The following is a 17,378-nucleotide window of genomic DNA, read 5'->3' as shown; positions in this document are numbered from 1 at the left end:
GGCCCTTGTGTAAGCAGGCGAGTGCAGGTCAGTTCCTTAGTCCTCGAGTGGGAGAAGTTTACTTTTCCTTGACAGCCTTTCTTACTACATTGCACTCCTACAAAATCCACTCTCTCTTGTTCCTCTGCATTACATACTACTCTTTGAGCTCTTAATCTGCCTTGCTAAAGAAACAAAACAAAGGGGCTGGGGAGATAGCTCAGTGGAATAAGCGCCTGACTAGTAAATGTAAGGTTCTGAGTTCGATCCCTGGTACCAAAACAGAAAAAGAAAGAAAAAAAAAAAATCCCTCCTCATTTAAACTGGTTACCAACACAGCCATCCCAACGCCTAAAGTTTTCCTTATCTGTGCATTCATGGCATCAGCAAGCTGACTAAAGGTTTCTCCATGATTTCTGATCCTTCTAGCATGCAATGCTTTCCATATTGTACAATATTCTTGTGGACAGGCAGAGAACACTGGGCCTTCTGGAAAGATTGTTTTCTAAATAAAACTGGCTCCACCTATAAGTTATCTTAAGCACCACAGGGGGATAAAAACTGGCCTATTATACAGACTTGGCCTCACTGAGGCACCCCTCAACCCCAGCCAACACTGGTGATGATGAGTACCAGCCCTATTTCGGCACCGAGGCGGACACTCTCGAGGACCACGGCAGACCGTGCTGTAAGAGCTGTGGAGTGCTAAGACAGCCTTGCTGTGAGCTGCGAAAACAGCAGAGCTTTCAATTCATTTGTACCTCAGACAATGATTTACAAAATGACTTTCTTCAAATTCTGCCACTAAAAACAACTTTTGGTTTGAGTTCAAAATTTTGGATAAATCATTCATAAAGTAGCAGCAGAGAATCAACTGCAAATAAGTAGGGCATTTGCCTCCTCAGATATGTAAGGAATGCTCAGTCTAACCCTCAAATGAGTCCTTCCTGCAGTGCAGGACAGCTATGACAGTGCATACGAGACAACAGAGATGTCTCACCAACCCCCAGGTCCCCAAGGCTCCTGCTTCCCTGTCCCATAACAAAAATCCCCATGGGTGACAGTGCTGGCCCTTGCTTCAGACAGGGCAGTGCCCTCAGTTTGGTGACACCCTACCCTGACTTCTCCATTGTCGTCTCCAGTCGCCAACAGCAAACCATCCTCAGAGAAGGCAGAGCAGCGCACACAGCCGTTGTGGCCCTTCAGTTCATGAAGAGGGGCAGGGTGCTCAAAACTCCAAATCTGGAAGGCAATGGAGATGGCTTAGGATGGTGACACCACACCCTCCACTTGAGCACTTGCAAACTCTACCTCAAGTGCTGTTCCACCACGACCACAACGAGGTCCTAGGCCTGGCCCTGCGCACCTCCACCAGCTGCCCAAGATCCAGTGTGTGCCCTTCCTCAGTTCCCCTCTAATTACTCAGGTTGAACCCAACCTAAAGGCCAATGTCATAGCACATTCATATTCTGACACAGAACATGGAACCAGTTAACATTCTACACAGTGGGGCAGGTAAAAGCACAGCTCCTGGCTCCACTCTACCAGTTCCTTGATTCCTAGGAAAACATGTTCGCCTAAGGTTCTCCAGCTCCAATTTCTGCAGCTGTAAAATTTGGAAAATGGCACCTAGATGTGAAGAGGAAAGGGGGAATAAGGGACTACACAGGGCAGGAGCTTTTAAAGGCCAGCCACTACAAGGTGCGAAAGCACAAGACATCCTGTTTTAGGTACTACTGGATTCATAATACATAATCAGTGCTCAAGTTTTATGCATGAGCACTCAAACCTAGTGCCCTACCTTCGCAGTCTTATCAGCAGACGTAGATGAAAATTTGGTAGCATCAGAAGAAATATCACAAGAAAGTACTGTACCCTGGTGACAGACGAAATCCTTTTCTATTCTTCCAGTAATAATATTCCATATCTAAAAAAAAAAAAAAAACTAGTTGACACAAAAACATTTGCATTAAGAAGCACAACTAGCCACAAGTCACTCTACACAAGAACCCAGTACACTGGCTGGCCTGCCAGCGTGCAATGCTGTCCATACTGTGCCACAGTCCCAGCAGGCAGGGGACACCCGGCCTTCTGGAAAGTCATTTTCTAAATAAAACTGGCTCCACTTATAAGTGTGTCTCAAGCACTGCAGGGGATAAAAACTGGCCTACTGTGCAGACAACCTCTTTAAGAACCTTTTAATAAAAAGGCTGGCAAATATAGATACCACAGTAAACAGAAGCAAACATAGTAAAAAATTTATTTATTTAACACCCAATTCTTTGAGTCTAACAATACAATCATTGAAATATCAAAATACATTTTTAACAAAGATCCTGAGATTTAAATTACCTTCACTGTTCCATCAAATGACCACGAAAGCAGTCTTGAATTCTCTAGGAGCCTAAAGTCTGTCACTGTTTCCTGATGGGCTTGGAGAAGGACACACTCCTCTGACTGCCAATTCCACACCTGAGTATGAAAGAAAAGGGTCCATTACCACAGCTGTCTAATAACGTCCCTGGGGTATGGAGGAAGGTGTGCACTCTACCTGAGGTCTTGTGACCTTATAGCATTGAACAGAAAAGAATAACAAGGAATACTGTGCCCATATTCTTAGAGAAAAGCTGGGGTTAACTTGAGTAGAGACAAATAAAATACTTTTCCTCCAAAATAAAATTTGTGGGCCGGGGAGATAGCTCAGTAGAATAAGTGCTTGCCTGGCAAGCACAAGGGCCTGAGTGCAAGCCCGGGTTCTGCCAAAAAAAAAAAAAAGGCTAACAAAATAAAATTTGTTTTCATCAGTTGCTTGGAGAATAGCTAATTATACCAGAAGAGAGAAAAAAGCCACAACATGCCAGTTAGCTCACCATCTGATTAAATTTTCCAGAGACAATTATCCTAATTTCTAAAGCCACAAGCAAGGCGAGACTGTGGGTTCTGGTGCCACTAAAGCTGGCCCTATGGCCCAAAAAGCTCAGCTGACCAAAGAAGGCCACAGAATCGGTCTTAGCCGTCCCTAAGGCCGCACAGCTGTTTGTTTTGATTGAAAGCTCTAAAAGGTTTGTCATCTCTGCCCAGAGGCAATCCCCCAAATCCCAGAAGGAGAAATAGGGCATTATTTTCCACACAGTGCTTCAAGAGTAAGTCCTCAGATGCAAAGGGAGAACAAGGAACTGAAATAATGGCAGTCACCAGCACAAAATAAGCACCCAGCACATCTGAGACCCAGCAGTGAACAGCCCAGAGTGTAGACATCCTTTCTGGCTAAATCAAAGGAAATGTATTTATACCCTTAATTTATACAATAAATGGTTGAGAAGCAAATGTAAATCAAACAAGGATCTACCTCAAAGAAAATTAACCATCTCGAAAATGAAATTTAAAAAAAATCCTACGTAGAAGCTACTAATGATAGAGACATAACTTCTGTGGAATGCATGCAATTTCTTAGAGGAGCTCTGGCGGAACCCAGTGATTAAAGGCAGTCTACAGCAAAGACTGCAGCATGACCACAGACTGACAAAGGCCACATTCCCAGCCTTTTCTGAGACAGGGTTGGGCTCAAATTTGCAGTCTTCTTGCCTCAGCCTCCCAGACAGCTAGGATTACAGGTACCACCAGGCCTAGCTTGAGAGAGGCTTTCACACATGAGGAATGAAAGTACTAAATATGTGAACCAATTACAGGGACCTCCTCCTGGATCAACAAGGCCACAACACAGCACAAGCAGAAGAAACGGAGGAATAAGGCTGGGAAGACATTCAAAGGACAGCCCCCAGGGCCAATGAAGGAGTGGGAATCAGGCAACTCCAAAAGAAAGAGAAGCTTTCCTTCTTTCTTTTCTTTTGGTGGAACCAGGGATTGAACTCAGGCCCTTGTGCTTGCCAGGGAAGCGCTTATTCTACTGAGTCATCTCCCTGGCCCCCATGTATTTGGTACAGGGTTTCACTACACAGCTTGGACTCGTAGTGATCCTTCTTGTTTTCAGGCTCCCCAGCGCTGGGATTACAGGCATGCACTGTAAAGGGTTAATAGAGTTTTGTGCCTTAATTGTAAAAAATTATAAAAAAAAAAAAAAAAAAAAACCTTGTGCTTCCTGTTATCTGCTCTAAAAAATGTGCTCTACCTTTCTGTTCAAGGCTGTTCAACAATAAATGTTTCTTGTCAAAGCAGCAAGCTAACACAAACTCCCTCCCCAACCATCTCCTATAACATAGTCAGCTTAAAATATATCTTATAAAAATACGCACTTATCACTAAGCTGTAAAAGACCATTTAGTTATAAACAGTCTGCAGCTGTGTCAAATAAATGCAATTTCTGTTGTTCTGTACTAGATAACAAGTTTGCTAACCAAACTAGATGTGATTTCTGTTATAAATACCCCCTTGCTACCTACGTTTGGGGCCGATCAGCCTTCTCCTATGAGAGAAGCGGCTGACGGACCTGAGCTCAGTAAATAAAAGGCTCTATTCAAATCTCTATCTGGCTGATCTGGTTCCTATACAGAGGTGACCCATAACATGCACCACCACACCCAGTGGCTGGCTCAGCGTGCCCTGAGGCAAGGCTGACACAGCTTGTGATGCGGGATCAGGACTGAACCCTGGTCCCTGTGCTTGCCTAAGCAGGCGCTTAGTGCACTGAGCTTTCTCACTGGCCCAAAAGAGAAGATTTCTGACAATAATGATACCGATGCTTTTACACTAAACTCAAACACACTGCACTAAAACTGAATCACCTTGACAGAACAGCTACACTTCCACCAACACTAGCCAGATGTACTTGAGGTGAGTTTGCAAAAATCTATCATTAGCTATAAACTTGGTAAGTACACACACAGAAATGTTTCCATCTGCAGCATCAGTGATGACGCCCTGGAGCACTCTACCACTGAGCTACACTTGAGACCTTCTATTTTGTTTTTTGTTTTTGTTTTTTTTTTTTTTGAGTCAGGGTTTTGCTCTGTTGCCCAGACTGGTCTTGAACTTAGAATCATTCTGCCTCAGCCTCCCAAGTAACTAGGATTATAGACATACAACACCACTCCTGCTAAAGAAATTTCTTGTATTTTCAAGAACCAAGATAGAGAGATAGACAGACAGACAGACAAATTTCTTTTCTTTTTCTTTTTTTTTTTTGAGACAGGGTTTCACTCTGTAGTCCAGGCTGGCCTCCAACTCGAGGCAATCCTCCTTCGAAGTTTCCCAATGGTGGGATTACAAGCGTACACCACCACACCAGCATACCCTACGAAGAACCAATATATTCTTGTATTACAAGTATAAAACCTCAGTTATTTTGCACAGAAACTGACTCCAATTCACCAGGTGAGCTTATTTTCCACACGTTAGTGATAACTTCAGCTTGACAGAGGTGTGCTCAGCCCCTATTACAATCCAGGCACTGGGGCAAAAAATGATCCAAGACAACCTCCATTATTTAGTCACTGACTAAATCATTAAAAAACTAAGGAACCAGCCATTTCTTAGAAGGACCTATCAAGAATTTTGGTACATGAATGTATACTCATTAAAACACTATAAATGTAAAAAGTATTCTGAACAGAAAAAGATGAAACACTACTTATATTTCTAAATATAATCTAACTCCTTTTCTAAAAATATTTCTAGAAATTATTTCTCCCTTTGGCTTAGAATATCTGAAATCCTCAAGCAGGTCATAAACCTTAGGAACTTTTGGTAAGAAAGACTGCATAGCACAGTGTCTCAGCAGAGCCCATCAGATACAGCTGGGTTTCACCCCTTTCAAAGACATCTGGAGAGGAAGAAATGTGACTACACAGGGACCCACAGCTAATAAAGGAGTGTCTGTGAGCCTATAATAATGAGCCTGTACTGAAGGCACATTTCGCTCTAATCCTACACCTTCACAGAGCTCACAAAGCTCTAACATAAAAGGATCACTTTCCAAAACAGTTTTGAATACTCCCGTTGAATACTGCCACCATAAGAAATTTATACAAAAAGTAATACAGTAACTGCCACTGAACGTGTGCGTTGATCTCCTTCATTCCTGAAACCCTTCTCAAATGGCAAGGCCAAGAGAATGGGAGAGGAACAACAAAATACTAAAGGCAGGAAAGCAGACCAGTAACTGACTATGGCTCCAAGGAAACAAATCCTAAGAGCACAACAGGAAACTGAAAGCAACAACGCTGATGCCATGACCTCCCCAACACCCAGAAGATGGAAGAACTCAGTACAGCCGAAGGCAGGGTGAGGGTGGGGCAAAGAACAGAAGTAAGAAGATTCCAGCTTTCAGGTCTCCCTGTCACCCTCCATTAGAAGGGGGAGGTGGTTCTAGGAGCACAGGCCTTTGTTTTAAGGGTTCTGGCCATATTAGATGACCACCACATGAATTTAGCAATTCATACTAGGGCCCGAACCTATCAGAACTGAAATCTTGGATTATAGGGCCCAGCACAATTGAGGGCAGAGCTTGAGTTCTGAGAACAGGGACCAGGTGAATGTTGAGATCCAGTTCTCTTGCGGCCCTACCCCAAATCCTGAGGCAGGACAGCCTGCCAGGCAGGAGACTAGAGACTCCCTGCCAGGAATCTAAGGACAACCCTTGCAGAGAACATCTCAGTCAACACACAGCTTCGGTCAGCCTCTGTACACCCCTCTCTGGCAGCTGATGAGCAGCCAGGGCTGCAGACAGCTTTAAAATGAGAGGCAGAGGAGGCTGGGGAGATGGCTCAGTAGAATAAGCGCTTGCCTAGCAAGCACAAGGCCTGAGTTCAATCCCCGGTTCCACCAAAAATTAATAAAATAAAATAAAATGAGAGGCAGAGCAACCAAAAAGGAAAAACAGCATGGCTAGGGAAGAGAGGTGTGGGAGCAAATTATAAATATCTGTGTATAAATTGCATGAACTTACATATTTTTTCTCTATATATTTTGTATGTCTATGCATAAGAGGGTATGTGTCTCTTCAAATATAAGAAAAGATATAACTCTGTTGTGCCCCAAATTATCTGATCAAGGAGATTATGGAGCCACAGAGGAATGTGATTGATGATGTACAGTGTGCCTAAGGATAGTCACATGGAAAGAAAACTTTCAGGCTTTCACAGAGAGCAAATTGGTCAAGCAATGGCCATGACTCATCCACATGGCTGACACTGACAAAGGATCTACAAAGTGCAGTATAGGGTTACAGGAAAATCCTGAGGGGACTTAACTGACCTTATCAGATACAAAAGTTACATTTCTTGTTATATAGGTCTTGCTTTATCTTGGTTTTAACCATCCAGCAGAACAGTATAAAAACGAGGTATACAAAGTAAGGCCATATTAATATGCTGAGCTGTAAAAGGCTCAAGTCAACAACTTTTGCAGATAACCCACTATTATTGTGGACTACTGGACTGTGTTGGATTGTTTGGCTGAATTCAAGCACCTATAGTATTTAGATGCCAACAGAATACCCATCTCTGACAGGACTAAACAAAAAAAGGGGATACAAAGGAAAGACCATTTTGTATTTGTATATACAGAATAGTTAGGATAGATATACAGCTACTTTCACTTAATTCAATGAGAAAAAAGATTTGTACTAATAGTGTTTGGACAGGATATCCTGTCTGCTTCTTGTACTATGGAAAACCACTAAGAAGATAATAATGTACAAGGTATTAATTTTTGAAAATGTCCTATTAATCAGCTTTGAAACTGTTTCATTGATATTTGTTTCTCAATAAAACAACATTTAAAAAAATATAAGAAAAGACATTCTATCTACAAAACAAAATATAATGCTCTTCAAAAGGAATAAACAATAGGAATGGACTCATGGGCACTAAAAGTATAATGGCATAAATGAAAAATTCAGCAAAAGAGTTGGAGGGTAAAACTAAGAAAACTCCTAATAGAGAACAACAGAAACAACTGAAATGTAGGATAAGAAAGCTAGATGATTTGTCTAAGAATGGACATCTGAATAAGGAGTGCTAGAGAAAGGTGACTGAACCAAAAATAACTTGAAGAAATAATTAAAGCAAACTTTTGCAAACTGAAAACTAGAAGTTTCAATTCAGAAGAGATACAAAATGTACAAAATGATAAGGGCTGGGGATACAGCTCAGTGGCACAAGTTCCTACCTAGAAAGTGCAAGGTCTTGAGTTCAGTTCCCTCCAGGTACCAAAAACAAACAAACAAATGTACAAAGTAATAGATGAAGGCAGCCAATATAAATGAAGACAGCCACGGCACACAATCAGAAAGTCTCAAAAGTCTGGAGACAGAGAAGATCTTAAAAGCTTCCAGATAAAAAGATCAGAAAGCAGAATGGAACCAAACCCAGTGTGAGGCTGAGGCAGGAGGATGGCACTGAGTTCAAGGCCAGACTGAAGGATATAGTGAGACCCTGTCTCAAAACAAAAGCAGAATGGATTCAGACTGGGAACTTGAAAGAAAATGAAACAGTACCTTCAAGGCAAAATAATTTCCTATAAAAAAATTATTTTGATTAGTACATGTTTGCAGTAAATAATTAGGTTCATTATGAGGAACTGGTATATGTACATAACACATCTTAATTTTTAGGGTAAAGTAATTTCCAACTACACTTAGCCAAAGGATGGATTTTTCTAAACTGCATAATGCAGAAAATGCATTTGTAGTACATGAGTACTCAAAACTGACCTAGTTGTAACGATGATATTAAAAGTCAAAATTTTGGGGGGCTGGGGAGATGGCTCAGTAGACTAAGCACTTCCCTGGCAAGCGCAAGGGCCTGAGTTCAATCCCCAGTTCCACCAAAAAAAAAATTTTCAGTTTTTTCATTAATGAGAAACATGCTTATAAAAAAAAAAAAAAAAAAAAAAAAGTCAAAATTTTTTCATAGCTGTGTTAGGCTGGTGGGGATGGGAAGCGGCACACGTGCACATGTGCATGCAAACGTGTGCAGAGGAAGGAAACGAAGCCTTCATCTCACTGCAGGAATTCAGTGGACAGCTGGGAAAGCCAAGAAGGCACTGTAAACACGTCATGTGAGCATGAAGGTGAACGAAGGATGGCAAGTGCAGCAGAGACCAGTTGGTGATAATAAGCCTTTTAATGCTATTTGAGTTTTGAAAGTATGTGCAATGTAACTTCAATAAAGTTAGGGAAATTTAAGAAGAACACACAGGGAGCTTAAAGCCTCCATAGCCGTAATTCTTTATTACAGCAAACTATTCTTTATAGAATTCATCCCTAAAGGATGAAATTATTTTAACTGGATTTTACTAATGTAAAGGGAAAAGAAGCACATATGTGTGGCAAAAAAGTATCTTTTGATAAAAACAAATAATGTTCCAAGACAGGTAGAGAATTCAGTGAATACTTGATTTTCAAAACAACATTTGGTAGAGGATTCTAAGTCAACTGCCTGTCACTCCCAATAATATCACAGAAAGGGTTTTCATCTAAGCCCATGAGCGTAATCTGAAAATATGTGTAAATGCACAACAGACTTCACATGCAGTGAATGTACCCTCCCGCTAGAGAAGTGCTCTCCTGCCATCCTCTGCTTATTTGCTCTCTCACCTGAATCACAGAATCATCAGAACTCGAAATAAGAGTCTTCCCATCAGCCGTGAACTGAATGTGCCGTACCGCTTTCTTGTGCCCAGTCCTGGACTGGAAGACTTTGTGGTTGAGAAGTTCTAAAACCTTCAAAGCAAAAAAACACATGAAATTAATTCAAAAAGATTAAATAAACCCAGGCACTATACCACAAAGACATTAAGCTGAACTTACACTAAAGGAAGTATAGAATTGCCATGTCTCAGTACTTTCCATTTACTTAAAAACACTCAAATAAGCCAGGTACAGTGGTGCATGTCTATAATCCTAGCACTCAGGAGGCTGAGGCGAAAGGATCACAGAGATTGAGACTAGCCAGGGTTATACAATGAGTTCAAGGCCAGCCTGAACTACATAGTAAAACACTGTATGGTGGTACACATCTATAATCCCAGCACTTTGGAGGCTGAGGCAGGAGGATTGCTGCAAGTTCAAGGCCAGCCTGGGCTACAAAGCAAGTTCAGGGCCAGCATGAACAGCCAAGTGAGACCTTGTCTCAAAAAAAAAAAAAAAAAAGCCCACACAAATGAATCACGCATATGTGCACATTAAATCAAGTGCCTGCTAAAATGCCCAGATGGCAGGAGGGACCAGTGATCTTCTGATTACACAACTATCCAACTCATCAAACAAGTGGCAGTCTGGGCTCAGTCTCCAAAAACAAATGACATTTAAAACAGAATGAAAAAGAAGACAGGAAAAATCCCAGGTGAAGCAAGAAAGCCTTCATAAACCACCACAGAGACAAAGAAAGACAAAACATGATGAGGGAGACAGGCAGAGAAAAAGAACCCATGACAAGGCTGTGGGACAGGGCAATGACAGGACTTCAGGTGTCATGAGACTAACACACCACAGGCAGAAAGTAAGAAACAGAAAACTGATGAGGATATAAAAACAATGCCTACAAATGAACTTATATCCTCCCAAAATAAATACGGTTTTTCTGCTCAAATTAAAATGTACTCAAGGAAGCCCAAGGTGCTGCTGTAACAGCAGATTCCACAAATACAAACCTAACCAACACGTTGGAAAAGAGGCCCCTCAGAGCGTGCAGGGGAGCCAAGAACAGAGAGCACGAAGCCTCCCTACATGAGAAGACGACGCAACCGCACAGTTCTATGGGGAAGGCAGGCAGCAGAGCCACAGGCTGCCTTGGCCACTTACAAAAGCTGTGAAAGCCACCAGCTCAGACATCTGCAAACAAAAACAGCCAACATCTAACATCCAGACCGTTACAAGAATGCAGTGGGAGCATTTAGCAAAGTGAACACACCTAAAAACAGTAACTGCTATTATTATTATTTCATGATACTAGATTGAACCATACAAAGCTGCCACTTTATACGTTTCAAACAGATTAAACACAGACAGGTATTGGCAATACACGCGACTCTTTTCCTAGTTATATTATTTGATGACTGAGGAGATTAAGAATGTGGACAAAGCATGTGTGTTTTGTATTACATTTTTAAACTATCTGGAAGACAGGTCTCAAGATATTTAGAGGTTAAAAAAATGTGGTGCTGGCTTGGCAGCAAGAAGGAAAAGGGAAATAAGGACACTTTCAGGATAGTACTGCACAACAACTTGACAGAGGAGACCATCTCTTACTTAGCAAATGACTGTGACACACTTTCTCAGAATAGGACCCCTCACAACAATTAATAGTTTGCAGAATAATGCAAGAGTCTTAACCCTGAATCCACACCACAATGGCTAGGGGAAATAGGTAACAGTCCCGACCTCACTTCCTTCTTCCTTTTGTGTATAAGCATGTCGTTTCCTGTTTGTAGGACAATATGGACTAGACAGTTTCTTAGGAAAATAAATCCAAGGTAGAAGAAATGTGGCTAGTGCCAGAATGAATAAGAAATAATTCTCAAAGACTTGGGTGAGAAAGTTGATTTTTTTTTAAATGTCACATCATTTTTATTTTCAGCTACATAAACATCTTTCTCAGGCAATAAAACAACTTGTACATGGGGTCTTACAATTTCTGAACACCTATTTTAAAAACAAACTTATCACATTATACAGAGTGGTGATATAAAAAAGATTTATAGGCTGTTTTGTTTTTCAGAAAGCACATACTTACACTGCAAACCTGCTCAACCAACCTTCCTAGTTAAGCCAATGCTGCAGAATGAAAAACTGGTTCAGAAGTGTTCTGTTAACAATACTTGAGAGCTTCAAAGGAATGTTCAGTTTCCTCCACAAAGAGCCACCAGAACTTTCCATAATCTCCCTTGGTTTCGTCCCGCGTGGCTTGGCACAGAGAGCTCCCACACATCTTCTGATAGTGCACTTTGATGTCATTCCTGTCGATCTCCGAGCGAGACCGTGATCCTGATCAGCACCTTATGGCAAGTGCCAGCGCCCTCCACTGCCTCATGAAGCCTCTCAGCACAGAAGGCAGGTGTGCTTGTGGCACATTTCACAGTGGCTGTGAGGCTCCTCTCAATGTCACCCTTCAGCTCCAGGTCCAGAGCCTTGCTCATGCCGTGGCCACTGTACTTGGTGTATCTCTGAAACACTCTAAGAAGATGGGGTGGCTGTGGGTGGTCAGAATGGTGTTGAACACATTTGTGTCTGTCCCTTTCTCCTTTCTCTAGCTTCATATAGAGCCCTGGCATCTGTGTCCACCAAGTCTTCATTCATACCAAAATCCTCACACTGGTCACCCTTACAGAGAGAAAGCAGAGCTTTCCGGAAATCTCAAGATGTGTCTGTGGTGTTGGCCAAAGCTCTTTTCGGTTCATCTCTATAGACTCTATTAATTTCTCTGATTTCTCTATTCTTTCTTGATGCCAAAATTTCAATGAGGGTGTCTGCATCAGTTCCAAGACCCTTCACAGCTGCACAGAGCTCATCTGCGTCAAAATGGGCAGCAGTTTTCAGCAGAGCTGAAAACCACAGATGACCTGTGAGGGCTCTCTTCAGAGCTTCATCCAGTGACTTCCCTTTTCCTAGAGGTAGGCTGCTGTGATCTGCTGATGCTGGGCATCATTTCTCTTCATCGGAATGTCAATGATGGCTGCTTCATCCACACCTTTTACCGTTGCGGCTTTGTGAAAAGCCTCAGCATCAGAGGAGGGAATAAAGCCAGGGTAGGAGCTCACAGCTGACCAGGACCGCCTTTGGATGCTTTCACAGTGTGCACATATTCCTGTTCTTGATTGTTAATAAAGTAGGCCTGCTTGAGGAATTCTGATACCATTGCCATTTTAAAGAAGTGTCCTTTTTTTCTACCTTCTTCCAAAGAACTCAAGAGAGGCTCTTCCCAGTGCTTTTAGTCAAAGCTGATGTTCTTTAAATATTATTTATATAGCTATAGAAAATGGCAACTTGTGACAAATTTCATTTATGATAAAAACAATATTTTCATCTAAAATGATTTTTACTACTACACTAGTTTTCTGGTCTTACCACCTGACTATTTCTACTTATTCAGTCTCATTAGAGAAGTTAAAGATTTCAGGAGGTGAGCATGCAGACTTCTAACACCAAACTCAGGCAAGTGAAGGTGGCTGGCCCTGATTTTTCCAAACAGCCTTCTCATCACCAAAGTGGGAACAACTTACACCCCAGCTGAGCCTCTAAAAAGAGGGGGAAAATGCTTTTGGTATAGCTGTATAAATCTCTGCCTGCCAGCGTTTGATACAGAATATTGATATAGAATAGCAAACCAAATATTGCAGAGAATAAGGAAGACAAAAAGCCTAAGAAACAGTAGTGAAGGCAATCTGAAAAATACACAACAATCTGGAAAAGATGATTTTCAGTCTAATGGAACAATGACTAATACAGTGCAGAAATACCTGTTTAGTATATAAACAGATATACAATGGCAAATGTTTAATTACTTTGAAATAAATAACTCTAGAATTGAGTACCTTAGTGGCTCCATCTTCATCTCCAAATGCAATGTACTGAAGATGTGGATTTAAGCAACAGCAACTAACTTGCGCTTCAGCTAGGTAATCAGTCTGACCAGTTTTTCCATTAATGAGCTAAAGAAAAACAAGGCACAATTAGTTGACAGGTTGAAGAAGCCATTTTTGCTCTTAACAGAGGCTTCAATTTAAAAAAATAAAACAGAAGATAACTAACAAGAGCTCCCACAGGAACAACAAAATCCTCTCCTATCTCAGCAGCTGTATTCAGCACTTTATAGTTTCATTTCATTTCACTTTTGTGGTTCAGATACATTTTCATAAAATAAAACAAGCTTTAAAAGGTCTAAAAGCAGCTGCCTGCCCCACCACTGAGACTCGTCTGTCTGATTTGTAAGCTCACAGCGAGCTCTATACTATCTTCCATTTCCTCGTAAAACCCACTTTAATAGAGCTACATGTGTCAAAATGCACTTTTCTGGGGTTTTTTTGTTTTGTTTGCTTTGGTTTTAATGTATTTGGTACTGGGTCTCACTTCTTAGCTCAGACTCAGTGATCCTCCTGTTTTCAGCCTCCCCAGCGCTAGGATTACAGGTGTGAGCCACCACGTCTGGTCTTGGTGGCCGGCTCAGTGCGCCCAGTGGTGGGGCTGGCATGGCATGTGGCACGTGATCAAACCCGGTCTCTGTGCTTGCTGAAGCAGGTGCTCAGTCCACTACCTCGCCGGCCCTTGTCTGGTGTTTTTCAAAGGGGCTAGTGAAAAAGGACTGAGACAGACATTGTATAAAAAGACAAATCTAAATTAAAATGTTGTTATAGTCTTCAAATCACTCACAAAACAAGGTAAGTTAAGATGCTCTCCCTGGGGCTGAAGGGGACACAGAGAGACAATGAAGACAGAGCCATAAGCATAATTTGTGTGGCTGGAATTATAAGGCTTAGATCACTCAACTTCATAACCTGAACCAATGCTGACTGTTTTTGGAAATCCCACAAAAGAAGGAGCCATGGCTGGGGAGATAACCTAGTGGTGTCTGCCTGGCAAGCATAAGGTCCTGAGTTCAATCCCCAGTACCAAAAAACAAAAAGGGGGGGAGGCCTTGGCTCTCAACTAAAACATGTGACCTCAGAAAGCTTGTTTCAAACCTAAAGCAACTGTCAGACATCCCTGTCTAATTTAGTGTCATAATCTAAAATTCTTGAATTATGTTTCAGCATGAAATAAGCAGTGAAATTTATTTCAGGTATAAAGATTATAGGACCAATCAACCACAGGTAGCTTTTTCCTTCCAACATTTTCCCCTGTGTGTTCTAATAGATATTTTAAATGAAGAATGATCTACTAAAAACTGAATATCTTCATCTCTTAAAAAATCAGTTTCAAAGGGCCGGTCAGATAGCTCAACAGATTAAAACACCTGCTTATGCAAACACAGGGACCAGGGTTTGATCTCGGCGTGTGCCTTACCAGCCCTGCCCCCAGGGCACACTGAGATGGTGAATGAGACTGGGCATGGTGGCGCATGCCTGTAATCCCAGTGCTTGGGAGACTGAAAACAGGAGGATCACTACGAGTCTGATCTGTGTAGTGAGACCCTGTACTAAATACACTTTCTTTTTTAAAAAATCAATTTTGGGGCTGGGGAGATGGCTCAGTAGAATAAGCGTTTCCCTGGCAAGCACAAGAGCCTGAGTTCAATCCTCAGTTCTAGAAAAAAAAAAAAAAAAAATCAATTTCAAGAGCTCTTTTAACTATTAACTAAAAAAGGTTTCATTCACTTAAATGGAATATCTTAACCCTCTCCCAACCACAGGCATAGCATAAATTATACTTTCACAGTCAGATAACTTTATAAATCCCCCAGTTCCTAACAACTGTTAATGAAAGGTTGCACAAATTTAACACACAGAAAATACAGGCATGGGAACACTGAACTTTGCAAGAAACTACAGTGAAAATATCCCAAGCAGAACAAACCGTCTATTAAAATCCAGCTAAGAGGAATTCATGTTCAATTCTGTATCTAAATTCATCCCAGAAAAATAAATAAATAAATAAATAAATAAATAAATAAATTCATCCCAGAAATATAGATCACTGACTAAGATCCTGAGGACTCAGGAAAATTTATGTAACACAAAGCAGGCTGAGTTTACAGGTGTCTCACAGCTTGACTCTGACTCCCACAGTAGGTGAAGACAAGTTACTGCAGACCAAATCTAACGGTCTCCTGAATTTAGATTCTACCTTATCCATACAACCAGCTGACAGACTGCAGGCAAGAGGGTCTTACAGACGAAGAAATGACAGGATCTTTAACCTTCCCCTGAAGCAGTTTTTGTCCTTCCCAGTCCCGGCTATCAGAGCCCTGGGCAAAGGAATGTCTCAGCAGTCCACATAAAAGCCAAATGGACAGCTCCTCTGCTGCCGCGCGCCCCACAACTCACTGCCCCTCGATGCTCGGGCTGGCACTGCCGGCAACAACCTCCTGCCCAGTTGCTCCGTGAGGGCTGGGATACTCCAATAAGTGCTTGCTTTCTCCTGCCCCCACCACTTCAGGCCTATCAGTGCAAGGCTGATAGCTCTGGACTTACTCTCAGAGGCTACCAACCTGCCACCGAAAGTCGACGCTCCCGAGGGCACCTGCTCCTTCCATTACCACTACCCAGGGCTCCAAAAGTACTGCTCTGTCACAGGCCCTGGGGCTCCTCTGCAGCCAGTTAGGAACAGCCTTTCTCGTACGTGTTAGACTCTTCATTAGTGCTCAGGGAAAGCAGCCCAGAGTCCACTGCAGACCCAGAAGAGATAAAGACTTCTCACAGTGACACAACACGCCTGTACTATCCACAGGTGTGGACGAATGGATGTATATAAACAAGTATACTACAGTAGCTAAGGCAGCTCTTTCCACCTCGGTTCTGATGACTTAAGACTCCTTCCCAACTGACAGTAGTTTTTGTTTTTTCAAAGGCCCTATTATTATCTTTCCCCTGCAAAAATGTTTCCATTAGTGCTTCTCTTCCAAAAGTGCTTCTGTTCCTCCTGGCTTACACATCTAACATGCCTAAATCACTCCTGTGAATGAGTGAAGGTGCTCCTCAGCCTCTAAGCAAACCAAGCACCGTGACCACAGGCCCACAGGAGAAGAGCATAGAAGGGGAGGGAGTACCTCATGTAACTCCAAATACCGGCGTATCCAAGCCTCTGTGCCAAGACCCATACACTTTTTCAACTAATGCCTACTGGTTATCAGTAGGTATTCTACAATACTGCCTGACCCCAAATCCATAAACAAGAAAAACAAAACAATTTTTCCAATTGTTTTCTAAAAATACTCACTTGTAGACGTTTTATATTGTCAACTGCAAGGACCATCACTTCATTTTCTTGAAACACAACATCTATTTCTTGCTTTAACACAATAGCAGAGTTTTTACACACCTTCTTTGTCTCCCAGACCTGATTAAGAAATAAAAAGAAACTAAAATAAAACCGTATGCTATCAGTCCCACCTCTGAGATAAGGACAAGTGTTAGCCTTAAAGCAAGATACAAACAAACTATGCTTTACAGTTAAAATCCCTGTTAGAGGGCCCATTCCGCTCCCCAAATGGAATTCGCTTTCCCGGTTGTTTTCCTGGTGCTGTTTTTCCTGATTAGCAGGTAAAACACAGTCGTTGCGAGACCCAGTCCTAGCCCAGGTCCGGTGAGTGTGTGGAGAGCTTCCTGCTACCCTGCGCCGGCGGGACCAGTCCCAGCCCAGGCGCAGTGTGGGCCAGACACTCTCCCACCCCCTCGGGCCGCCCCCCACCACTCCACCCTACCTGCCCCACCCCTCCCGCCAAGTAGGAATTTCTGCCGACTTCCGGGAACCCCAGAACCAGTCCTAACCCAGGTCCGCAAGAGGA

General features: G+C 42.2%; 1 protein-coding gene and 1 pseudogene across 2 annotated transcripts in view; both read right to left on the bottom strand.

Moving 5' to 3' along the window:
• Positions 1-17,378, bottom strand: part of Apaf1 (apoptotic peptidase activating factor 1) — a 108,753-nt gene that overhangs the window by 4,976 nt on the left and 86,399 nt on the right. For both annotated transcript variants that reach the window (XM_023716643.1, XM_004623815.2), the window contains exons 20-25: positions 16,811-16,930; positions 13,471-13,587; positions 9,536-9,661; positions 2,332-2,451; positions 1,781-1,906; positions 1,096-1,221 (exon numbers count right to left, since the gene is read on the bottom strand). In XM_023716643.1, the coding sequence (XP_023572411.1) occupies positions 1,096-1,221; positions 1,781-1,906; positions 2,332-2,451; positions 9,536-9,661; positions 13,471-13,587; positions 16,811-16,930 (735 nt within the window). The remainder of the gene's footprint in view (positions 1-1,095; positions 1,222-1,780; positions 1,907-2,331; positions 2,452-9,535; positions 9,662-13,470; positions 13,588-16,810; positions 16,931-17,378) is intronic.
• LOC101588925 lies at positions 11,779-12,853 on the bottom strand (annotated as a pseudogene).

The sequence above is a fragment of the Octodon degus genome, unplaced genomic scaffold (assembly GCF_000260255.1).
Source record: "Octodon degus isolate 3935 unplaced genomic scaffold, OctDeg1.0 scaffold00004, whole genome shotgun sequence".
Lineage (NCBI taxonomy): Eukaryota > Metazoa > Chordata > Mammalia > Rodentia > Octodontidae > Octodon > Octodon degus.
This window is presented reverse-complemented; position numbering and strand designations above follow the sequence as displayed.